The sequence below is a fragment of the Ailuropoda melanoleuca genome, chromosome 3 (assembly GCF_002007445.2).
Source record: "Ailuropoda melanoleuca isolate Jingjing chromosome 3, ASM200744v2, whole genome shotgun sequence".
NCBI classification, from domain to species: domain Eukaryota; kingdom Metazoa; phylum Chordata; class Mammalia; order Carnivora; family Ursidae; genus Ailuropoda; species Ailuropoda melanoleuca.
The window spans coordinates 83704312-83728083 of NC_048220.1; the positions used below are offsets into that span (position 1 = coordinate 83704312).

At 55.8% G+C, this 23772-nt stretch overlaps 2 protein-coding genes and 1 long non-coding RNA gene across 5 annotated transcripts; all 3 read right to left on the reverse strand.

Annotated features, from left to right (window-relative positions):
* Positions 1-1704: 1704 nt before the first annotated feature.
* LOC117801550 lies at positions 1705-6526 on the reverse strand. The gene is made up of 3 exons (XR_004624189.1): positions 5834-6526; positions 4944-5158; positions 1705-4306 (listed from the first exon to the last, which is right to left on the reverse strand). It is a non-coding gene; the product is annotated as an uncharacterized LOC117801550 (long non-coding RNA).
* Positions 6527-8176: 1650 nt separating this feature from the next.
* TSPAN17 (tetraspanin 17) lies at positions 8177-18683 on the reverse strand. Of its 3 annotated transcripts, none has more exons than XM_002921747.4 (9): positions 18562-18683; positions 14958-15008; positions 14722-14868; positions 13726-13896; positions 11849-11974; positions 11158-11205; positions 10411-10527; positions 10269-10330; positions 8177-9794 (listed from the first exon to the last, which is right to left on the reverse strand). In XM_002921747.4, exons 1-9 carry the CDS (start codon positions 18646-18648, stop codon positions 9758-9760), a joined length of 846 nt encoding a protein of 281 aa, XP_002921793.2. In that variant the 5' UTR covers positions 18649-18683; the 3' UTR covers positions 8177-9757. The 3 variants fall into 3 exon arrangements, with proteins under 3 accessions (XP_002921793.2, XP_034512588.1, XP_034512589.1); XM_034656697.1 differs by having other exon boundaries at positions 10411-10549; XM_034656698.1 differs by lacking the exons at positions 13726-13896; positions 14722-14868; positions 14958-15008.
* An 870-nt stretch (positions 18684-19553) lies between these two features.
* Positions 19554-23535, reverse strand: EIF4E1B (eukaryotic translation initiation factor 4E family member 1B). The gene is made up of 7 exons (XM_034655690.1): positions 23487-23535; positions 23188-23393; positions 22778-22873; positions 21992-22055; positions 21118-21231; positions 20808-20947; positions 19554-20462 (listed from the first exon to the last, which is right to left on the reverse strand). The coding sequence occupies exons 1-7, from the start codon at positions 23502-23504 to the stop codon at positions 20348-20350; spliced, it is 753 nt and encodes a 250-aa protein (XP_034511581.1). The 5' UTR covers positions 23505-23535; the 3' UTR covers positions 19554-20347.
* Between the last annotated feature and the right edge of the window lie 237 nt (positions 23536-23772).

Consider the following 23772-nt stretch of genomic DNA (forward strand, 5'->3'; position numbering starts at 1 on the left):
AGGGAACCAGGCAGAAACCGTAGATGCCTAACAACCAGTTTGCTTTGAGCCAGAGCTCCTTTTCCAGGGCCGATGTCATAGATACCAAGAAACTGGACCTGGCAGGGAATGGATGGGAAGTCAGAATTAAACTCAATATTCCAGAACCCCATGGAAAAAAGGCAGGATATTTTAATCTTAATTGTCCCAGGAGAAAGAACAGAAAGATTTCCTGGGTTCCACACCTCTTATTCCTGCAGCCCCCACTGACTAGAAGTAATTGCCTGGCTTTGCTGCCCCAGCTCCCCACTCCTGATGTAGAATCCAGGTACCATCTACTTCTCTTGCCACAGAGATTCCGGTGACCTAAACATCTTGTCCCTATTCTGAGACCAACACCAATTATTTTGAAAACTAAGTCCTTTCCTGGCATGCCAAGAGCTCTGTCATTCAGTTCTGGTCTTAGAGAAATACTGTGCTTCTATCTTTTTAGCAGGACATGATCATGGGACCTCCTGGGCATCTGCGAATTTTCTTAGACTCTTGCTAATGGAGGATCAGCTCTGTCCCTGACTTTTTCAAGAAACTTCTTTGAGAACACACTAAATTTTTCTTCAATTTAACAAACACTTATTAAGTTTCCACTTAATTGGAAACAAGATGAAGGAGATGGTCCCTGCCTTTGTCTCTTCCTCTCTAATCTTTATAGTTATTTATTTTCTTGTGTTAGTGCATTGGTTAGGATTCCACTACAATGCTGAATGGTAGTACTGAGAGCATCTTTGCCCTATTACTGCTACTAATTTTCAACATTAAGTATGAAGTTGGTTCTGTATGTCTGATAGATGCCTTTTTTGGGATAAAGAAATTTTTTTAAAATTTCTAGTTGCTAAGAAATTGTGATTTTTTAAATTAAATTAAATTTTTTAAGCTTAAACTCAGGGCCCTGAGATCAAACCTGAGCTGAGATCAAGAGTTGGACACTTAACCAACTGAGCCACCCAGGCACCTCAAAATTGTGATTTTTTAAATCATAAATTGATGCTGAAGTTTATCAAATACTCTTTCTAGATCACATTTTACTGGAATGTGTAATCCAAAAGGTTTACTATACTGAGCTCTAACAGACAGTAGACAGGAACCTACAGGAGGGGTGAGGAGGACCAGGGACAGCAGGGAAATGAACATTTGAGTAGGTCCTTCAAGGATATGAAGAAACTGACTAGCATCAATGCAGGGAATGGCATTGTGAATTGAGAGGGACAATTTAAGCAAGAATATGGTGTGTGAACATGCTTTCAGAGAATGGGGACTAGTCTGGAGTGGTCCTTTCATGTGAGACACCTCTGCTGGTTAGCAAATGCCAGCCCACTGCGGGTCCAGGACACACCTTTGCCCTGCAGGAATGGCCCCTTTGGCACTTGACAGTGAAGTCAGCGCAGATGGCAAAAATCAAGAGAACAGTCAAGGTTACCCTTGGAAATTGCTTAAATTGTCCATAAAACACATACATGGGTTTTATGTCTAAAACCCTATAAGAATTCTAGAGTCCTCCTGCTTACCTGCCAGGCTAACTCCAACTTGCTTCCATGTTAAGCTTTATTCCGTAATGTTAATGCTCATTAGTAGATTTGTTCGGTCCTGGGAGGAGTACTCGAGTTTCACCTCAAGTCAGGCAGAAGTTAGACAATACAGGATACCACTGTGATATACAGGTAACAGGCACTGGACACCTTCTCCCGAATGGCCAAGAAGGTGTCTGTGTGTCCTCTAAATCAGACTGAGTTTGGCCCAGACACCTCTGGGAGTCCCCCTTGTCCCCCTGAAGTCTGCAGACACAGTGACCAGGGAGTGGCAAGAGTCTTCACAAGCCTGGCTTCCCCAGGGACCTCTGGCCCAGGTGACCCAGGCAGGACTCGTGAATGGCCAACACCACCTCAGGAAAGGGGTCCCATCCACCATGACCCCACAGACCTGGCAATGGGGCTTCTGGCCTTGACCATGACCTTCCTTGCTTTATTGCCATCAATTTCTCAGCTCATCTCCTCTTCAGGGGCCATGCTCCAGCACACTGGCCTCTTCTCCTTCTCCTTCTCCCTCCTCTCCTTCTATTTCAGATTTTATTTTTTAACATTTTTTGTGTAATCTCTACTCCCAACATGGGGCTCAAACTCACAACCCTGAGATCAAGAGTTGCACACTCTTCTGAGCCATCCGGGTGCCACACTGGCCCCTTCTTATTCCTCAAACACCCCAAGTTCATTCCCACCTTAGGACCTTTGCACTGCCTGTTCCCTTTGCCTGGACTGCTTTTCCTTCTCATTGTTCAGGTCTCAGCTCACATGTTGCCTCCTCAGAGAGGCCTCCCCAGGTTCCTTCCAAAAGTGCCACTTCCATTCCGTCACCCTAACACATAACCCTGTTTATTGCCCTCTGAGCTCTTACCATCTGTTAACAACTTCAGTGTTTATTTTCCTAGTTACTCCCCATCACCCTGCACCCATGAAGAAGGTCTTAATTGTTCAGGTCACCTTGCGGCTTACCCAGTGCCCGGCACGCAGTAAGCAGCTAATAAATATTTGTCACTTGATCATGCAACGGAGTCCTTGTTTCTGGTCGGCCCGTGACTACCTGCTCCTGCTTTGGAATGTCCCTCTCTCTCCGACACACGTCTGATTGAGGGCATTGCCTGCCCCTCCCGTAGGGCCGCAATGCCTTCCTGGGATGCCATCCCAGAACTCCAGTCCTGCCTCCTAGACCGGCCCCTGCCCTTACCCCAGCAGGCAGCTGAATTCCAGCACCCCTCTGCCCACTGGTGTTGGGGGCCAGATGGCGGCCTTGGTGGGCGGGCAGAGGCGACTGCAGGCTCCCCATCTGAGTCACAGGCCTGCTCAACGCATCTCCATCTCCTGCCCTCCTCTCCACCCCTGTGCGGGCCTCCGGGTGAGAGTCCCTTGGCGGCACCTCCCGCACCATTCATCCCCATTAGCCGCTGTCCACACTGGGCCGGAGGGAGATCAATTACCAGTGCTGGGCACTGAACCGTGCTAACGAGGATGTACGCTCGCCCAGCTAGAGGCAGGGATGGGTGGGAGGGGTAGGGGAAGCTACCTCACTAAAGGCATGGGGGGGGAAGGCTCCCTCTGGGGACCCTGGAAGGAGCCCCCTGTGGGGCAGGGACCCCAGGAACCAAGGTTTATCTCAAGGTGCGAGAGGGAGAAGAGGAAGCATCCTGGCTGGGGAGTAGGACTCAGGGAGCAGGGCTGACACTGCTGAGAAGAGAGCCGTCCTCGGGCCTGGACTGATCAGGTGCCCCTTGAGCCCTTGCTCGGGCCCGTCTCTCTGCCAAAGGTGCCCTCCCTGGGTGCCCCACGCCCCAAGGGCCAGCTCAGAGATGTCCACCTCCACCCTCACCCCCAACGGCCTCCTGGCTCCCAGACCTCCTTGGACCTTGCCCTGCTGGATTCTGACTGTGCCAGATGGTGCTGTCCTGTGTGAAAAGACGCTTGACCTCTCTTGTAAGAGCCGCGCAAGGGAAAACCGTGAGGAGAGATCATTTCCTTCTATCAGATTGGCCAAGACAGAAAAGGCGGATGAAGGCTGCGCTGGTCCTGCCGCTGGGAGCGGGAGGGGCAGGTGCAGCTCTATGTAAACGGCTGGGATCACTTCAGAGGGCAATTTGGCCACAGCTATTTAAATTAAAAATGCGCATGCCCTTTAACCCAGCCATTCGCTTCAGTGCATTTATCCTCTGAGATACAAGTGCCCAGAGACAAAAGTACAAGAGTGTTCACCGCCCGGAGCCATCCTGCATGTCCATCAGGAGCGGCCGTGGAAGTCCACAGGGCCTCGTCACACAAATGCGGAACCCCCGGCCTCCTCGCCTGCGGAGTGAGATAAGGGAGTGCCCGTCTCCAAGCTGTTTGGGGAGTAGATCAGTTCATATAAATAGTGCTTAGAGCAGCAGCCCGCACATAGTTAAGTACAAGGTCCTGCTGTTATTATCGGTTTGCTATTGTTGAAAAGAATGGGCGGACTATACATACTGATATATAATTATCTCCCAGAAATGCTGGTCAGTGAAAAATGCAGACAGAAGATTCTGTCGGAGGCTCCAGTCGTGCAGTGTGTGGATGGGGTTCTGGCTTGCTTTGTTTCTTGAGGAGATTTGCTTCTGAATGCATAGACCATCTCCGGAGGACATGGCCGGGCCTAACAATAGTGGCTGCCTCCGGGGAGGAGAAGGTGACCAGGAGACAGTGGCGAGAAGGGATTTGCACATAGCCTTCCATGAAGTTTGTGGTTTTTAACCACACACCTGCACCGCCTATTCAAACAAATAAATCACTTGTCAAGACTGGTGACTCACCTGCCTGAATCTCCCACCAGCCCCGGAGCCCCCAGAGGACAGAAACAGTGTTGGAGCTGTGGCACCCAGCACGGCCGGGCACACACAGATACTTGGCAAATGTTGGCTAGCAGGCAAGCCACCTGGAATTCCACGCGGCCCTGCCCGGAACCCCCTCTCCCCAGGCATGATTCCCCCAAGACTCCCACAGATGGGGGCAGATGCATGCCGCAGTCGCCTGGGGATGGTCTGGCCTGACCAGGAGGCAGGCCTGAGAGCTAATTTCCAGAGGATCGTTTCTGGAAGCGGGACCCAGGTGTCCAGGTGTGTCCAGGCCTCCATGCATCTAAGCCTCTGCCAAGGACTAGACCTTCGGGCCGTAGCAGAGGTCCCTCTGTACAGGTTACCAGTGTCCCCATCTGTCTGCGTGGCTGCACAGGGGACCAGGTAGGCATTGCCATGGCAACAGCCTTGGCAACGCCAAGGGGTTAATTGTGTGGCTTTCACACCTCTGATGGGCTGAGTTCCAGGCCCGCAGAGGCAGTAATGCTGCCTAGCAGGCCAGTGCTTGGGCTGAAGAGCAGAAATGAGGCCCCAGGCCCAGGAAGGGACCTACCTGGGCCAACTCTGCCATCAGCCCGACTTGGGGACCACTCTTCTCTGTAGCCCTCATCCTCTTGTCCAGTAAGCAGTGGCTGCTCCAGTCTAAACCCCAGGAGAGAGGGCTTGGCTGTGCCTCTCACCAGAGCCTTGAAGTGGAGCCCAAGTGGGAACAGCTTGACATCTACCATCCATCAGGTAAGGGACAGAAAAGCAAAACGTGGCTTGTCCCTGCAGGGAAACACCCCTACGGTCACATGAAACAGAGCAGCTCTACACGCGCAGACATGACTAGGTCTTTGAAACATATTGTGGGGTTTGGAAAACCAAGCTACAGCGAGATAGAGACAGTATCCTGCCACTTCGAACACACACACGCAATGATACCCGACATTTTCTACGTGTACGTAACATGAGTGTGAAATTTTAAAAATATAAAATGTCTGCAAGGATCTATGGCTCATAGCCGACAGGAGGAAGGCAGGAGAGGGGAATAGAATGGGGCAGTTAGAGGACTTTAGTTTCACCCATTTTTTAAGGAGAGTGGGTTTCTATTTTACCTGTGCTATCAAAACAATTTAAAATTAAAAGGAGGGGTGCCCGGGTGGTTCAGTTGGTTGAGCGTCCTAGGCTCAGGTCATGACCTCAGTGTCGTGGGGTCGAGCCTTCCATCGGGCTCTGTGTTCAGTGGGAGATCCTCTCTCTCCCTCTGCCCCCCTCACTCTCTTCTTTCTCGAAAATAAATCTTTAAAAAAATAAAACAAAATAAAATAATTTAAAGACTTATCCCATGTCGCTTTTTCATAGAGAGCGAGACCACTCACTGACCACCCCATTTAATACGCAGACCAGTCCCCGCCCCGCACACTCCCAAGGCCCCTGCTCTAATATTCCCATAGCACTCACCCTCCCCAGCTGAGTGACCCACTCTGACGCTCACTGGGTGGCATTTTCTTCTTTGCCTGGCTGGTCCGCAGCTCCTCCGGCCCCGGAGAGTCCTGCCCACTGCCTGTTTCCATTTCCGGAGCTAAGAATGGTTGTAGGTTTTTTAATGGTTGATCATCAAAAGAGGGATAATATTTTGTGACACATGGAAATTATATGAAATTCAAATTTCAGCGTCCAGGAAATTTTATTAGAACACAGCCATGCCCATTTGTTTGTCCTGTCAAGAGCTCCTTTCTGTCATAAAGCAGAGTTGAATGGTTGTATAGCCTGAAAGCGTAAAATGTTTACTATTTGGCCCTTTGCGGACAAAGACCGCCGAGCCCCGGTCTGGTCTGTGGGCACCATAGGGGTGGGGGACTTCATTTTGCTCCGTATTATACTTACACTACAGTGTCTGGCACACAGTAGGTGCTCAGTAAATCCGGTTGACTGAGTGAAGGTGTATGTGTAGGAGCCTGTCGCCTGGACCTACCAGAGAAAGTGACCCCTTCCCACCATCTGCAGGGGGCCTGAAGATGGGCTCAGGCGGTGTCGTCGGCTCTGAGTCCTTGGAGAAGAGAGGCCGGATGGTGGCAAGGCCTGGATTTGGCACTAACAGGGTGCTCCCCCAGGTCTGTGGAACTGTGGCTACGGCCTTGCTCAGCCCCAGGGGCCTACACCACCGCCCCCGCCCCGTGATGGCCACACCCACAGCCTCCCCCCTCCCCNCCCCCCCCCGTCCGCAGCTCAGACCGCATGGGCTGTGCTTTGGTGCCCTCTGGTGAGCACTGGGAGCAGCTCCCTCCAAGGTGTGCACCACCTTAACCCACCGGCCATCTTCTGAAGGAAACCCAGCCTCCTGAGCCCGTCTGATCTCCTCACCCAGAGATCTCGCCAGCCCGGGATCTCTTTCCTCTGCAGTTCCCCATCTGGAGTAGCCTGATGTCACAGGACGCCCTCCCTCCAAGCCGATGCCAGAAGCCGCCAGCAGCTCTGGTTGGTCTATGCAGGCCCAGGGCTGTGGGAGGCTCCCAGGCTGCCAGACAATGCCCACCTCTGTCATCACCAGCGTGTGCCCCTCCCTGACAGAGGGTGGGAGGATGACCTTGGTCCCCACGGCCTAGGGACCCACCTAGAGGGATGGGCAGGGTGTGGCCTTAAAAGCTTCCCTGTGTTTTCTACACATCTGGAGAGATCTCCTTCTGAGTAAGGACTCCTCAGCACAAGGGGAAGAGCCGCTCTGGGTTCCACTCTGGGGACAGGAAAGGTCTCTAACCAGCATGAGATGCCACCAGCCACGATCATCGTGTGCTTGTCACGTATACACATCACACCACTAGCGACTGCTCCAACTGCCTCTGCCAAGAGACTGTGGGCCCCAGGACAAGGGCAAGTGTGAGATGCTCGGGAACCCCAGCCTCCAGCCAGGGCCTACCTGAGTGGGTGATGGTGGATGGGGAAGAGTAGGCGTGTGGATGGGTGGATGGAAGGGTGGGTGGACTGGATGGAAGGGTGGATGGATGAGTGGGTGGGTGGATGGGTAAATGGGTGGGTGGATGGGTAAGTGGGTGAACGGAAGATGGACAGATGGATATCCTATAGCAGAACTGAGCTTTGGAGAATTCTGGGTCCCTGGCCAGGGTCACAACAACTCCTACCAGTCATACCTATCCCATCTCATCAATCCCATTTCCAAATCTATTCTGGTTCTCCCACTTCCCTCTGCCTCTCTCACTCACTCCCACCTCTTCAGCACCCCAGTTTCCTTCATGCCAAACTCATGCCAGCCGCAGGGCCTCCAGGGCAACTGGGACCCAAACCTAGAGAACACTGTTCCCCTGAAGCTTCCCAGAGATGGCAGCCCCTCCCACCACCCCAACAGGGGGTCCCTTCTCCCAGCACCCCAGTCGTCATGGTCTAGCCATCCCTCTTCCTTTCTTCAGACCATATATTACTAACACAAATGCTTGTGCACCTACCTGTTTTTTTGTGTCCCCTGCACAAGAGTGCAGCACGAGGGCCAGGAGCTTGACCTTTCCTCTACTTCTGCACACCTAAGCAGGTGCTCCGCTCACACTCACGAGCTGGCACTTCGGGTGCACAGGTCCCATCTTGCTGCTGCAGAAGGGCAGGACTGGTGCCTTGCAAGACAACAGAGGGGTCAGATCGGGGGCCCCCTCCTAGCTGTGCGCTCTGGGCAGCTCCTTCCCCTGAGCCCATTTCCTCATCGGGAAAAGACTCCACACCTCACAAGGTTGTGAAGTTTGAGAGGGAAAATGAAAGGCGGAAGCATTTACAATCAGACACCACAAGACGTGTGCGTAATATTGTGAGCTGCGTTTATTGTAGCATGTAGAGACCTCCAACGGCCTGCATCTCTCAGAGACCCGAGGACACTGCCAGCCTGCACCCGGGAGCCCCGATGCTGGGCGCCTGCCCCACACCGGGCCCACCTGCAGCAGCTCCCCACATTCCTGAACAGCGGAGTCACCAGGGCCCCCACGGGGGACTGTCCCGGAGGGATCTATGGTGGCACAGGGGCCATAGCTGGCCCCTGCACCTTTAGTGTGACTAGCAGGGCTTAAAATGTTTTTTCATTAGTTGCCAACAACTTAAAAATTGGAATACTTCACATAAAAATCTAGCTTTTTGGCTTCTCCAGATTTCTCGCACTAGACCTTCCTACATTCCTGCTTTACAGCAATTACCTACAACTGAATGACAGCCACCGATTTCAGGTAGGACATCTGTGCTTTGCCACAGTCCCTACCACACCTTATTGTCACTCAAGGCCAGTTGCCATTAGTGACTCAGACTCAATCATGCAAATATTTCTCATCACAAAGCAACGTCTATGTCCCATCTCTAGAACAATGGCAAAAATTAAAGTCCCACGGCAACGGCCTCACAACTCCAAGGCCTACTTTATTTTTATAACCCACCTGGCCCCAAGGGCACCCAAGAGATCTGTGCACTAGCCCAAACCTCTTTCACCACAAATGCTCACTCCACACGCACACCTTTGTGCAGATCTGAGAACAGCAGCCAGACTTCCCAAATCTGAGCCAGTTTGCTACTTTAGAAGTTTGTAAATTCCCTGAAACCCGAAGGACCAGTAAGCAGGGTGGACGCACCAGGCACAAGGCTGTACCTGGGTGGGGTTTCCCTAGGAAAGCCAGACCCAGGTAATGCCGTGCTGGCGCGCCCTCTAGTGACCAGGAGGCAACTCTACAGGCCACTGGGAAGATTTTGAACTGGATTCCAAGTGAGCCTAGGAGTCAACCAACAATGGCCCCCAAACCTGGCTTCCCCCATCCCCATGGGTGCCAAGCTCAGGCTTCCAGCTACCTACTGCCCAAAACCTTCCTGATCTCCATCCCACCCCTCAGCCACTCTCCTGGGCACGCTGGCATCCGTCTTAGCCCCCAGAGGACCAGACCCTTCCCAGGCTGTGGCCTCTTTGGGGCTGGCTCCAGCCTCCCCATTCTTCACACCCCCAGGCTTCGATCCGGGCTTGGCCCACAGCAGCCTCGCAGCATTTGTAGGAGAAAATCTTGCAGAGGTGGGGGAGGCCAACTCCCAGCCTACGCAGGGCACTTAGGTGAGCAGAACAGGCCAGGCGGGTCCCTCAGAGAACGGGAAGCACGTGTCCCAGGAGACGATGCCACTGAAGAGCTGCTGTGGCCAGGTGGCCATTCTTCACCAGATGCTGGGGATCTGGACTTTTATGTGAAATATACCAAGTTTTAAAGGTTGGTTCAATGTATACACTACCCAGGCCAAGAAAACACGCTGGCAGGGCGGGTCTGGGCCGGGGCCCCAGGCGGACAGCACTGCTGAGGCCCTGCAGCTGACAGAACCTCTGAGATGGTGGGCGTAAGCCAGTGGTTTTCAAGGTTTTGTTTATTTGAGTAGTTTGTAGCCATCATCATGTTTGATCCTGAGAGGCAAGCGAGGGAGAGAAAATTCTTGGACCCATTTTAGAGTCAGAGACATTGAGGCTGAGTCCCAGGCAACAGCAGGCCCCAAGCCTGCCCTAAGAGCCATGCACAGAGAAGTGTGTCCCAGCCTGGGCAGGGACATGGCAGACCCCTCCCACCCCACCTGGCCAGCACCGTCTCAGCTGTGCCATCCCTGGAGAGCCCGGCACCCAACAGCAGCTGAGATGGCGGCTCCCTGTGCACACTCACAGAGACACACCCGCCCTCCACGCACACAGCTCCAGGACAGGCAGCCCGGCAAAGGCACACAGCTGTCTCCACGGGCCTACGGCACACCCACACTCAAGCCCCTTATGGAGCTAAGGTCCAAGCAGAAACACCCGCACCCTTGCGCATCACGGGTCCAATGGCAGGGGAAAGGGGGGTCCCTGGGTAGGCCAGGCAGGTGGCCATGGCCAGTGTGGCAGCCTCACCAGTTGGCCTTCACTGCCTTGATGTCACTCACAAGGTTCTGGGCCAGGCAGATACCAAAGATCTGTAAGACGAAGGGGCAAAGTGAGGGAAGGTCTGCTGGCAGGGCGGGGATGTGGGGGGCATGCTGTGCTGCGGCAGTACCTGGAGGAGAGCGATGCCCACAAAGACCCCAGCCACAACGATCAGGTTGTCCTGCAGCCACTTCTCGAACTGGCCCACACAGCCTTTGGTGTGGATGGAGCCCTGCTGCTCCAGCTCCTGGGGACACAGAGGCAAGGGGCTTGGCCCACCCACCCCACGGGCCTCCTCTCAGTCAAGCTTGCTAGGCTCATCCCCGCCCCAGGGCCTGACATCTCAGTACCTGCTGCCTGGATGGAGCTCTACCACAGGGCCTTTGCGTGACAGGCTCCTTCAGATCATCAGGGTCTCAGAACAGATGCTCCCTCCTCCAAGAGGCCTTCCCTGACTACTCGGCCCCAATCCCATCACCTCCCTTACTTTATTTTCTTCCAAGCTCTTGGCTGAAATTGTCACATTACTGTTCATATGTGTTTATCCGTGAGCTTACTCTCTTTCTCCCTCTACTGGAGCAGGGGCTCAGTCTGCCTATCTCCTGAGCATGAATCCCCAGTGTCCAGGGCACTGCCAGGTGTGAGCACCAGTGGGTGCTTGACGAAGAGTTGAAATGAGCAAACAGACACGTGTCTGTGCCCACAGGTCCACTGCCCCTATGACTGGCAGTACCAAGCCCTAGGTGCCTGGATGGTTCCTAGGACTCAGTACCCCCTCCCCCATAATCCCCCATAATCCCTGAGGCCTTTCAGAGGAGCTTATGGGAGGCTGCCCTTCCCTTCCCAGTGCCCTCAAATCTGTCCCCACCCCTCTCACCAGTTTGAGCCGGACATCATAGCCACATTGGGTGTTAAGGACATCTTCCTGAGAAAAAACAGACCAATGAGTGAGTTGGTGAGGGGGTACCCCATAGGGGCCCAAGGTGCCCAGCATTGCAACGGTTCCTGCTTCTCAGGGAACAGACGGAACCACGGACTCTGCCATGCCCACCACTACTATGTGAGGCTCACTGAGGCCCATGTACCTCTTTCCCCGGCGCCAGGACACACGGCCACCAACGCCAGCCTGAGCTGCCTCCTGTTTTGGAATCCTGCCTGCCTGTGTGTTATAAGAGTGGGAAGAATCCTGGCCCTCAGTGTCCCAGGTGAACTGTGATGGGACAGATGTCCCTGGGAGAAGTTTCTGCTCTAAAGAAAGCCATAAAGGGGTCAGAATCCCCACGCCCTGCCACTCCAGAATGGTGGCCCAGGGCTGTGGCAGCTGGCTCGCTACCATCAAAGAGACAGGTTTTGCTGAAGGGGTACAGCCCCTACCCCAGGAGGCCTCCCCGCTGCCCACGGACATGAAGTCCTCAGCCTACTAGGAGGACTCCCATGTAAAATGCCCTCCCCGCAGCATCCGAGGCCCCCAGAGCAAGGCTGAGCCCAGCAAGCCCTGGGGTGGATTTTCCCCACGCTTGGCCTGTGCGCTGCGATCCCCCTGCCCCTCCTCACTGGGCCCCACTCACCGCAGGGTCCCTGACGCAGCAGGAGAAGGGGACCCCGCAGCGCTCCCGGCTTGGGTTCAAGTCAGTGCAGTTGAAATAGATATTGAGGTTCCAGTCATTAGGCCCTCGAGCTCCGCAGCAAGACCACTAAGGGGTGACAGGAGAGCCCCAGGTGAACCAGGCCCGCCCCAGGACCCCATCCAGTCTGGAGACAGGCCCAGGCTGCAGGAGGCAGGGTAGGGTTGGGCTGGGAGGGGGTCTGGAGACAGCTAGGCAGGTGGCCACCGCCACACCCCCTCCAACAGAAAGGCCGGACCTCAGCCCAGACCCATCAGAGCAGCACTATGCTCCTGCCCAGGCTGGTGGGAGCAGGGGGGCCCTGGGAAGGGGTGCCCTGAGAAGTGGGTGTCAGGCCAAGCCCTGTGGGGAGAGGCACCACTGAAGCCATGTCTGTGCCGCGTTCCCCACACTGGCCCCAGAGATTTTATGAAGACCGTCTCTCTTCCCGTGTGCAGGGACAGGAGGGCAACCGTGCCAGCCTCATAACAATCGCATCACACTCCATTGATGCTGCTGGCAGCACCCATATCCCCATCACCCTACCCGGCACATCCGGCACTGCCTCCCTAGGCGCAGGAATAGCGAGCGTGCGGCCGCCCTAAAGCACGCTCATGAACTGGCAGACACGGAAGCAAAGGCCTTAACCCATTTGCCATGGAAAGCCGACCCTCAAGGGACCCGCTGAGCGTAGACACAGGTGGGCCCCCCTGGGCTCAGCCCAGGGGAGGGGAGGGGGGCAGGCATGACTGTGCGGCTCTGTGTGCACAGGTCCCAGTGAACAGCCTGGCCTCTGCCTGCCTCCCCTCGCTCTGCTCAGCACCTGTGCCTGCTGGGGAACATCTGCCCCTCTTTCCACAGCCCTACTTCTTCTCCAAAGCCCTCCTCATCTCCACCCTTCCCCATTTCAGCTCTTACCACAATTTATTATTTTTATATACACACGCACATATATTTGTCTGTTTTCCTTATCATCTGCCTCTGCCCCCAGACTGCCATCCCCATGAGGACAGATCCCAGCTTTCATCACCACCGAACTCCCAAAAACTGGCCCAGGGCCTGGCACACAGTAAGTCTGTACCAATCTGTGTTGAATGAACAAATCAATCCCATCCTAACGGCCTGGCTATATGTCTGCTTCTGCCCTGAGCTGGGAACTCCTCAAAGCAGGTCCCAGCTCTGGTTCATCTCTAGATCCCGGAACAGACTCGGGGCGGGTGGCGCTGAAGCTGTGGGACTATGGAGGCGGCTGTGAGCAGAGAAGGTGAGGCGCGAGGTGTCCGGGATCTCGTGAACTGTTCGCTGACTGCTTCTTCACATGAGTTAAGTATAGGAGTATAAAAGCAGAGCTTCTGAGGAGGGAGGAGGTCTCAAACTCGAGTAAGTTCAGAGGACAAACAACATAAACAAGAGAAGAGGGCCAACAGGTATAATAAAATACAGAGTGCCAGAGATGATGGCAAACAGAGCTCCTGTACCAGCAAAGGGGACAGCAGCAATATAACCCCAGCTAATACCATGGGTCCAGACTTTCTTAGAAGGGGAAATCTGTATTTTTATATCAAATTTTGTCCTTTAAGTGTGTTGTAAACCCTGGCCTACGAGCTGCCAGGTCGGAGCCTCTGGCCTCTGTTCCCCAACACTGTGTCCCTGCAGAACTAGACCCAGTGGGGACCTACAGGGATCACAGAAGCTGGCTTCGCCTCAGACAGGGGGCCTTCTGGCTCTTTTCCCTGGGGCGTGGGCAGGGGAACGGTCCCAGAACACAAGGAACTTGCTCTCTCACACATCTGCCCAGCAGCCGCCTCGTGCAGGTGGCCCCGGGCTGGCGCGGGACTCACATATTCCTGAGCAAAGTCAATGAGGTTCTGGAGGTCAATGTCGTCCCGATAGGCCTTGACGTTGTTGTTGATAAAGAAATTGAGCTGGTCTCGAATCCAGTCCTTGAATACGAAGGCCAGGATCCCTGTTGCCAGCTCCAGGAAGAAGATGAGGCCGAGGAACACTGAGAACTGGGGCGGGGGCACACAGACGGTGGGCGTCAGAGACGCAGGGCCCGGGGCTGCCGCGGGGCAGAGCTCCCCCCACCATCCCCATCCCCACCCCAAGATAGCCAAGAGGGCCCACCTTCTCTCCTGTTAGTATTGTTTAGTGACGGCGAAGGACAGCGCGGTTCTTACCTACCCATCCGTCCCGCTTCCTCTGGTAGTGACCCTGTTTCCTGTGAGAAACCACCCTACACAGACACCTTCAGCTCCTGCGGCTCAGGCAGAGCCATCTCCACCTCCTTTCCCATTCCAGACAGAGGGCTGGGCCTGCGCCTGGAGCCCACCAATCAGAGCGCTACCTCTCCCCGGGCCACAGGGATTGGTCCAGAGATAGCCAATCAGAACCAGAGAGATGCAATTAAAGGACTAGCCCATGGGCTGGGAAGAGAACGCCTGGGCCTCTAGTAGGAGCTCCTGGAGGGGCAGCGTGAAGCTAGCTCCCACCCATTCGTGGGCATCCTTCTACCCCATGGGGAATGGAGCCAACTGGAAGGACTAGAGAAACAGAGAGACTAGGCCAAGTGACACTGTGGTGGCCCATTGACCAAATGTGCCGCCTGGCATACCCCTGGGCTTTTCTTAGTGAGCCCATAAATACCCTTTTATGCTTGGGCCACTGGGTTTCAGTCACAACAGAAAATATCCCACAAATACAGATAATACAATTCTGATGATTATTGTTATAATAACGAAATAATAAAACTACCCATTATTAAGTACTAACTATATGCAAGAAGTCAGTGGGAGGAGGTTGGGGTCCCCAGTAGATCTAGGTGGGGGTGCACTCACAAACTTGAGCAGGAAGGTGTTCTCCCGGAGGGCCCCGATGCAGCCAGCAAAGCCCAGCACCGACATGACGCCTCCAACCACTACAAACAGCCACACTGGGTCGAGGCCTCCCAGATCTGTCAGTGCCGAGATGTTGGAGAGAACGCCCTGTGCCAGGGGAGCAGAGGCCAGTGGTCGGGCTGATCCTGCCACCACCTCAACCTACGGCAGCCCCACACCCGACTCCACCACCTTACCTTCTCACCCCAGGCCCAGAGGCCAATGGCCAGGAACAGGGCTCCCAGCACCTGCAGAAGCAGCAGCAAAGAGCTAAGTATTGAAGTGTCAGCATCCTTCCCCACCCCCAGGAGAGCCCCTCCCCCTCTAGTGGTCAGGGTCTTCAGAAAGCCGGGGGAGAGAGAGGATAAGGGGAATGGACTATAAATGGGGTCCAGGGTCCTTTCTACCTCCCCAAGAATACATTTCCATGCTTCTCCCCCACAAAACACAGCCTGAAGGCTTGAACCCACCCTAGCCCTTCCCGGAGCTCAGCACTGCAGCAGAAGATGGCTGGGTCACTCCTGCCAAGCAGCAGCAACAGCAATGTCCTAAGCCTCTCCTCCCACCAAGCCTGTTCTGGGTTCCGGGCTCCTAGCCTCCTCTCTGCCTCCTCCCAATCTGGCCATCCTGCTGCCCTGCAACTCTGTGATGGCTGCCCCACTCTGTGCTGTTTTCAAAGTTCCCAAGCAAAGATCCCTGAATGACAAGGAATCCTGATGTGAGCAGGATCCAGTTGAGGGACCCCCGTCTGGACCGGTGGTTATGCCCTTGAAAACATCTGGCCACAGTTCTGCCTGGACCTTCTAAGCACCGCCCACCATCCTGCCTCAGTTCCTTACTGGGAAGAGTCCTGGATGTCCAAGCCATATGCCTGAGCCTGGGCTGCTCCCCAGATATCCAGTCTCACGTGGAGAGTGCCCCTCCTGCCCAAGGCCATGACCCCCTCTTCACACCTTCCCACCCACTCCCTTTCACAGGGTCCTTCCCTTTACTCCGGTCCATTCCACCATGACCACCCACTTTTAACGCCTTCCTCTCTCTGACCCCAGGCTCCTCCCACTGCAGTATTCTTCTCTAAAGTCTTTCCTTCCCTCCCCCCACACTAGATCTGGGATGTGAAACCAAACATCACTTCTCCTGCCTCATCCCACTTGACCCACCCATGGCCTTTAGACAGGCGACTGACCACTACTTTCTCTTTTCTGAACACCTCCATGGTTACCTCAACACCATTCCTCCTTCCACCCCTTCTCAGCCTCCCTCCCAGGATGCACTGCTTCACCTGCCCTATGCAGATGGCCACCAACCCCACCAGGGTCCACCTTCAGCCTTCTGCCCTTCTTCCTCCTTCATACTTATTTGCACACCATCAGACACTGGCATCTCCCAGACCTCCACCCCAACCTCGCCCTGGCTCCAGATGGCCAGGTCCACCTGCCTGCTACAAACACCTCCATGTCCCAGGCTCAGTTCCATGCATGGGGAATACATCAGCAAATAGGACAAACGAGCTCTCCGCCCTCAAGGAGTTTACACTCTAGTAGGGGAAATCCACAGTGAGCAAACAAGGTAATTTCAGATACCAACAGATCCTTTAAAGCAAACAGAGTGATGCAATGGGGAGTGACTGGGGGCGGTGGAGGCATGCTTTCATTAGGGAAAATGGGGACATTCTAGCTGAGCTCTGAATGATGAAAAAGTGTATAGAGGAGAAGAAAATTTCAGGTGGAGGGCCTGGCAGAAGCCCAGAGGTAAGATCCAGTTTGGTGGTACAAGGGACAGACTGAAGGGCAGCAGGGCCAGACCCCAGAGGGTGCTGGAGACTATTAGAGGAGTCTGGACTGTATTAATTGCTGGAAGGTTCTCAGAAGGGTAACACCAGGATCCACTTTCCATTAAAACAAACAAAAATCTCTGGGCCTGTTGATAGGTACCTCCCTCTGGCCACCTGGACCCAAACCTGAAACCTTCTCGTGGCCCCCCTAAGTGGCCTGGTCCTCATAACTTCCCCTGAAGCCTTCCCCACGTCCCACTCCCCACCCCCAGCTTTGCCCCAGCACTCCTCCCTGGTCTCCCAACTTCCAAACCCTCTGCCCCTCACCCACCCTCCCCTCGAAGGCAGGCAGATCTCTCTCCAAAACAAAAGCCAAAACAGACCTACCACCCAGCACTGAAGCCCTCACTGCTTTAAACTGCTCTCAACATAAAACTCCAACACTAGGGGCGCCTGGATGGCTTACTCGTTAAACGTCTGCCTTTGGCTCAGATCATGATCCCAGGGTCCTGGGATCGAGCCCCGCATCGGGCTCCCTGCTCGGCGGAGAGTCTGCTTCTCCTCTTCCCTCTGCTCATGCTCTCTCTCTCATTCATTCTCTCTTTCAAATAAATAAATAAAATCTTTAAAAAAAACCAAAAACCCTCCAACACTGTCCCAGCCCTGGGGCCTTTCCTGCTCTGGCTCCCCACCCATACTCCCCCGCAAAAGTGGGTGTGCCTGGAACAATCTCGAGTTTCTCTTGCCTGCCCCCTTGTCATCCGGGGACTCACTCTGCTCAATGCTCTGCCTCACCCCCACCCACTGCCCCCTGGTATGTACCTTGGCTCTGCACTTACTGGCCTTGTGACTCTAGGTTAAATGCCTTAACCTCTCTGTGCCTATTCCCTCATCCATAAAATGTAGATAATAAATAACAAAGTAGCTGTGTGCATACAAGTTAGAAGTCATCTAATCTGCCTAACAACCCTGAGGGGTGGGCTTTATTATCACCCCTCCCAGGAAAGGGGGCTGAGGCCCAGAGAGAAGGGACTTGCCAGTCTCAAAGCTAGGCTTGCTACACCCAGGCCTCCAGACACCCCCACCAGTACTCTCTGCACATTGCCCACACCCTTGAGAGCTGAGAGTTGCTGGAGCCAAAAGGCCCACCACACACGGGTGACTTCATGGGCAGCACATGGGTAGAGGGCAGCGCCAGAGTCTCGTTGAACAAAACTGAATGGGCCTGGTATTTTGAATGAAGGCAACAGGAACAGAGACTGCAGAGGCAGCAAGCAGCCTTGGCGAGATGGGATGGAGGAGGGAGGAGGGAAAGATGACTTGGCAGGGCCCAGGGCACAGACACCACCCTGGGAGGGGCCCTAGCATCTCCCTTCTCTGGCAGGGGCAGCACCGCCCAGAAGCCTCGGTTTTGTCAGCTGTGGAATGTTGAATTCTGTTCCCCTGGCCAGCTCAGGACGTCTCAACAGCGTCTCAACCTCCCGTCCCCAGCGGAGGACTAGAGCTATTGGCCCTCCCAGCCCGCAAGCTCTCAGTATGGAGCCGGTTGACCTACCCGCCCTCCTCCCGCCCGCCTTACAGGAGCTAAAGACTGGGCGAGGGGATCCGGCCCTTCCCTTCACGGACACTCCTCCCCGTGGACAAAACCAGGGGCGGAGCTCAGCGCACACCCCACACCCCACACTCCCGGGTAGCAAAGGAGCTGGACCGGAGACAGGTCCCTGAGACCTTCAAGGAAACACCTCCCCTTTCTCCACCCGGGCTTGGGAAGATACGGGGAGTCTCCACCTCCATACCCTGCCCCCGAGGCGCCTGGGACCCGCCTCCAGCAATCCGGGCCTCCCCGCAGTTCCCTGGAGTGGTCCTGGGAATGGGCGTGGAGGTGGGAGTGGGAAGAAGGGGGTGGGGAGAGGTGACGGTCCCAAGCCCTTAAGGCAGGGAGTGGTTCCCCCCCCAACCAAGGAGGGGACTGAACCTCCTTCTCCCGCCACCCCCAGCACGGGGCCCGGAACCCACCCCACTCTCACCCAGAAGACAATGTTGAAGCCAAACAGGAAGTATTTCCCGCAGCAGCCGACCTCGGGTTCCTGGAAGTGCTGGTGCTTGCCCGGCATAGTGAGCCCCCGCCCGCCCGCCCGGGAACGGGAGCCGCCCGCCCCGCAGGGACCGCCCCCGGCGACCCGACCGCCCAGCTCCCGGCCCGCGCAGTCCCGTCGGAGCCCCGCCGCCTCTAGGCCTGAGTCTGGGTCCTCCGAGCCCCGCCCCCATGCAGGCTCCGCCCCCGACTCGGAGCCCCGCCTCTAGGCCTGACTCCGCCCCGAGCGCCAGCAGCCGCTCAGATCGCCCCAGCCTCCTGCGGACCTGCCGGAGAAGCCTGATGATGGCACGGCAAGTTGCAGGCACGAAGCACCCCCAGTTACTCCTACCCTACAAGGCTCAGTACCAGCGCCACCCCAGTCCCCAGCCTTGCTGTCGGAGCCCAGTCCTGGAGAAGAGTAACTGCTACTCTGATGAGCAGATGGGGACGGCGACAGGGATGGTGATTTTAACACACGTGCAGGCCGCTTTCTTACAGTGTAGTCCAATCAGATGCGCTTTTCACTGAACGGAAATTCATCTCTATGTATACTGGCTCAGATGCAGGCCCGATGACAGCCGGGTCTTGTGAGGGCCGCGCCTGCTGCTCCCTGACACTTCGGCGTCGCCAGAGGCATATACCCGACCCCCTGGCTCTAACCCCTCTGACAGGAAACCTGTCCCCACTCTTCCTGTCTTACCCCTCTCCCCGTACTAGCTTGGGCCTGATTGGGCCCTGGGGGTCTCACATGAGCCCCCTCAAGGCCCGACAGGAGATTAAGATTTGCGGGGGCGGGGGTGGGGGGCAAATCTTACTCAATTTTAGAACTCTCAAAAATAATTCTAATTTTGCTGGAAAGTGTTTATTTAGAACAGGAACAGAAAAGGGCTTAAACTTTATCACCGTTCGGCTAACCCACCTCAAGCAGAAGGGCGAGGAGACCTAACCACCGCTGTCCAAAACTCCTGGGCCAACGCGTCATCCATCTACCCACCTCCGCTTCAGCCTGACCCTGAGGCAGGCGAGGCGCAGACACGCCTGGCCACAGCTGAGGAAAGGGCGAGAGGATACCCTTGTCTGTGAGATAATGGGGTTCTGCCTCTAAGCCTCCAAACCCTGTGACGGAGAGCCTGCTCCATCTGGTTGAGGGAAAGTACAAGGTACAGGGTAGGAGCCCAAGGCTACAGATCCGATGAGAAGGTAACTCAAAGGCTTGAAGTAGAGTGAGCGCAAAGAGGAGAGCCTGCCCCCACCTCCCACACCGCGTCCTTGAGCCCCTGCTCTCAGAGTGTCAGCGGCCTTGCCCCCCCCCAAAACAGAAGAGTCTGGCCCTCAGGCCACCCAGAGTTAAGTGCTGGACTGCTGATGCTCTTGTCATCCTCCCACCTTCAGTTGAGCTCTGCTTCCTCCAGTGACTCACCCCAACCCCCCTCAGATGGGTTTGACACTCCGTGACAAAGACACTCAGGGCTTTCCTCCACCTTTCCTGGGTCCTCAGACTGGCTCCCCGACCACAGAGCTGTCCCTAGGCCTGAGCCCCCACTCATGTTAAAGAATGTTCATATTAATTCAAGGACACGTGAGAACCCCATTTTCTACCCCCCAGTCCTGCCCAGCATCAGCACTGTAGCCCAGCACCCCCTTACACACACACACACACACACACACACACACACACACACACACACACACGCGCACAGAGCAGGGAGTGAATGGAGAGTGGTGCCAAGGTCTCATCACACCACAAACTTATTCTTGGCTAGAGAGTTGCTCTTGGTGGCTGTGTCTGCATGGGCCTGGTACCCAATGACTATCTTCGTGGAGAGGCCCAGGCGCTCTTTGTAGACCTGCCTGGAGGATGAGGAGGAGAGGAAATGAGATAGTCCCAGCAGGTCCTGGAGATAACCTGGGACCCTGGGTCCTTTGCCCAGAGCTCCTACGTGGTTCCAGCCACCATCACTGTTTCTTTGTGTGTCTTACCTATGTGGAAACCCAAAATAGGACTCTTTAATGCAAAAGAAGAGTCCTGCTAGAAATAGCTTGAAATCTGGATTCCAAACCCTCATACAGGTGGGTAAGGAAGATGGGGGAGATGACACGGAAAGTTCCAGAGGTCTCCCTCACAGGCCAAGCCACCACCCACCACACACGCTCACATTTTCCCCTGGAACAGACACTGAGCCAGAGATACCTCACCCAATGTGCAGCACGCCCGCCTGGTTCTCTGCCTCCCTCGTCCACACGGCGATCTTGTCCCCCTTGGTTCGGATGTTGATGACAGCCCCACACACCTCCGGGCTATGCTCCTCAAAGCTCTCCCCGATCAGACACAGCAGCTGGGGCCAAAAAGGGAGGATGGTGAGACCTCCACCTGAGTCACAGGGAGTGCTCCCACTATCCTGGAGACCACTGACACTACCCCAGCCCGGCCTCTTACAGTGGGGGGCCCTCCCCATCCCTCCCCATCCCTCCCCATCCCTCCCCTCCTCTCCCCATCCCCACTCACGGTCTCCAGCCACAGGCGGTCCAGCTCGCTATGGCGCTGCTGCTTGGCGAGACTGACCAGCCAGCGGCCACCCCTCTTATTCCTGCTGTCTTCCCACATGGGCTCAATGCCATCCTAAGAGGTGGACGGACAAGTCACCTGCCTCCCTTTGTTCAAAGGGAAGTGGGGGCCCAGCCCCCTCCTGGGGCCCGGCTCTGGCCCCCAAATAAGCCTCCACAGACCAGGTTCCCTCTTGCCTCCATCCCCTGTGAACAGGCAAGTTCCACCACCAGCCACTCAGCCTCCCAGACCCTCCCATGAGCTCCCCTAAGCCCCTGCTCCTCAACCCTGGACACCTTTCGTAGCCTTGTAGAGGTGTAGGTTTGTCTCCTTTACTGAACTGAGTTTCTTCAGGCAAGAGTTCAAACGGGGCAGGGGCGGGGTGGGGAGGTTAAGGAAGCCTCTGGGGGCAATTGTAGTGTGTGCGAATGCTGACAGCCCAGGCTGGGCGTAAATCACCGGGGGGAGTCTTTCAACACGGATGGCAGGGCCACGCTGCACACACCTGCTGGGTCAGGAGCTCCAGACAACATTGATACAGAATGTTCTCGGGCAATCCTGATGCATGTCCCCAGTTCAGGAGCTGGGCCAGAAACCTGTGCTCCTTCCTAGATCCCACTTCTCCGCACTCCCCTTCCAGACTCTTAAATGTCCTACAAGGTACAGCTCGAGTCTGATGCTGTCCAAGCTTCTGTGCAGCAGTCCCTCAGGTTGGAAGTCTCACCTCGGCTCTGTGAAAGGCTGTCTGTGGAAACCACCCCCCAAACTCTCCATGAGGGAGGAACGCAGAAGCTGAGGAGGATTGCGGCCCGAGGGGTGGGGAGGCAGAGCTTACCTTGAACAGGGCGTAGTCACAGCCGGAAGAGAGCTTACTGGCCAGCTGGATGTGACTGTACATCCTGGAGAGAGCCCCCCCCCCCAGGCTGAAAGTCCAGACTTTTTACAGCCCGGTTCCAACTTGCCTCGTACCCCCAACTTCTTACCAGACTCCACTGTTTTCCACCCACCTTCACGCCTCCAAGACTTTGCTCACACTCACCCCCTCACCCCCTGCCTGGAAGTCCATCCCTACTTACCCAAACCCTGAAATCCCACCTTCTTCCTGGAGCCTTCCCTGACCATCCGAACCCCTGGGGAGGCTTTTAGAGCCCCAGTGCAGGGGGGAGGGGGATTCAGGCATCCCTCCAGCTGAGCCCCAGACTCTCACCCACCCCTAGGGTTTGTGGGGCACCTCTCAGATCCCTTTCCTTGATCTCCCACGGACAGGACCGGGCAGCCTAACCCTCCCTTTGCGGCTGAGACAAGCTCAGAGAGGGAGAACTTGCCCAGCACCACAAAGCCTTGGAGCAGCAAAGTCAGGGGCAACTCCTGGCTTCTCCCACCTCCCAGGCTCTCTCCTGAAGCCCCAAGAAGGTTTCAGGAGGGCCCATATCCCACCCCCAAGGATCCTCACCCCCAAGCAGGACCCACCAAACCCCATCCCTCAGCAAATGCTGAGAGGTCCCAGGGAGAGCTGGGAGAGCTGCATAGGAAATAGCTCCTTGGAGGGGTGGGGCCTGGGAAGGATCCCCAGCTCAGAGCCTCCCGGCTCTGTCCCCCTCTGCAAGGAGCAGACACTCACGCCCAGAAGTCCTCCACAGTATCAAACTTGGTGACCAGATGCAGGTTGTCCTGCCAGGCGCGGCTGCGGTCATTCTTGAAAAACCACAGAGCCCACCTGGGGGGAGGGGAAGCCAGGAGGAAGCAGAGAGCCCTCCCAGGCCCATCACCAGCAGCACCTGTGCTGGCCAGGAAGTCATGCCCCTTCAGGGACAAAGGAGATGGGATTTGGGCACAGGGTCCCCAGGGTGAATGGAGTCAGTTATCCTGAAAGACTGGGGCAGGATGGGGGAACGTGACCCAGAATCTCAGTTGAGTTAAGGCCAGAAGGGCCAGCAGGGCCCAAGTCTTATGCCAGCTCTGACCGTTCTTGGATGAGGAACTGGGGCCAAGAGAGGAAGGTCTGGTGCAAGACCACAAAACCTGTCTTACCTGTTCAGCAGCGGGTGTAACTCCAACTTGACCTCCTGGGGGCCCCCATCCTGGGCTTTCCTCCTCTGGGACAGCAGGCCCCCAGGGGGATTCAGAGCCCCCTCTGCCATCAACACCGGCCCTGCTGCCTCCTCTTTCTCGTCCTTTTTCTCCTCCTTCTCCTCCTTCTCCTCCCACTTTTGGATTCCACCCTCAGCCTCTCCGGCCTTACCAAAGAAAGGAATTGGGGTGAGCAAGCCCCAGCCCAGCCGTCCCAGCCCCATCCCTTGCTGCACGGGGGGCCAGGGAGGCGGACTTACAGGGCTGGTAGCAGCCATGCAGCAGTTTGCGCTTCATCCTAGTTGGCTCCCAGCTGCCGGCTTTTAACCCAGCAGTGCTACCCCACCCCACCCAGAGCACGGGGTGGTGGGGAGGAGCCAGCATGGTGTGGCGGGAGCTCAGAAGGGAAAGGGCTTGCACTATGCATTCCATCAGCAAGCATTTAGGGAGCACCTTCTGCATGCAGGCAGGAGGGAGGGGGACAGGTGTGACCAGCCACTGCCCACGTTGTGCTGGCCATGTGCCGCCGGCTGGGTCACACGAAGG

Bases quoted from the DNA above. Each gene is read 5' to 3' on its own strand.
- TSPAN17 (XM_002921747.4), bottom strand. From the start codon at position 18,648: ATGCCGGGCAAGCACCAGCACTTCCAGGAACCCGAGGTCGGCTGCTGC. The intron at 10,331-10,410 runs GTACTGCCGCAG...TTCGTCTTACAG, and splicing joins TGGGCATCGCTCTCCTCCAG to ATCTTTGGTATCTGCCTGGC. The intron at 9,795-10,268 runs GTGAGGCTGCCA...CTTGCCTCTCAG, and splicing joins AAGGCAGTGAAGGCCAACTG to GATCAAACATGATGATGGCT.
- EIF4E1B (XM_034655690.1), bottom strand. The intron at 22,874-23,187 runs GTAAGACAGGTT...CCCTCCCCCCAG, and splicing joins TTACACCCGCTGCTGAACAG to GTGGGCTCTGTGGTTTTTCA. The intron at 20,463-20,807 runs GTGAGGTATCTC...CTCATCCTCCAG, and splicing joins GCGGGCGTGCTGCACATTGG to GCAGGTCTACAAAGAGCGCC.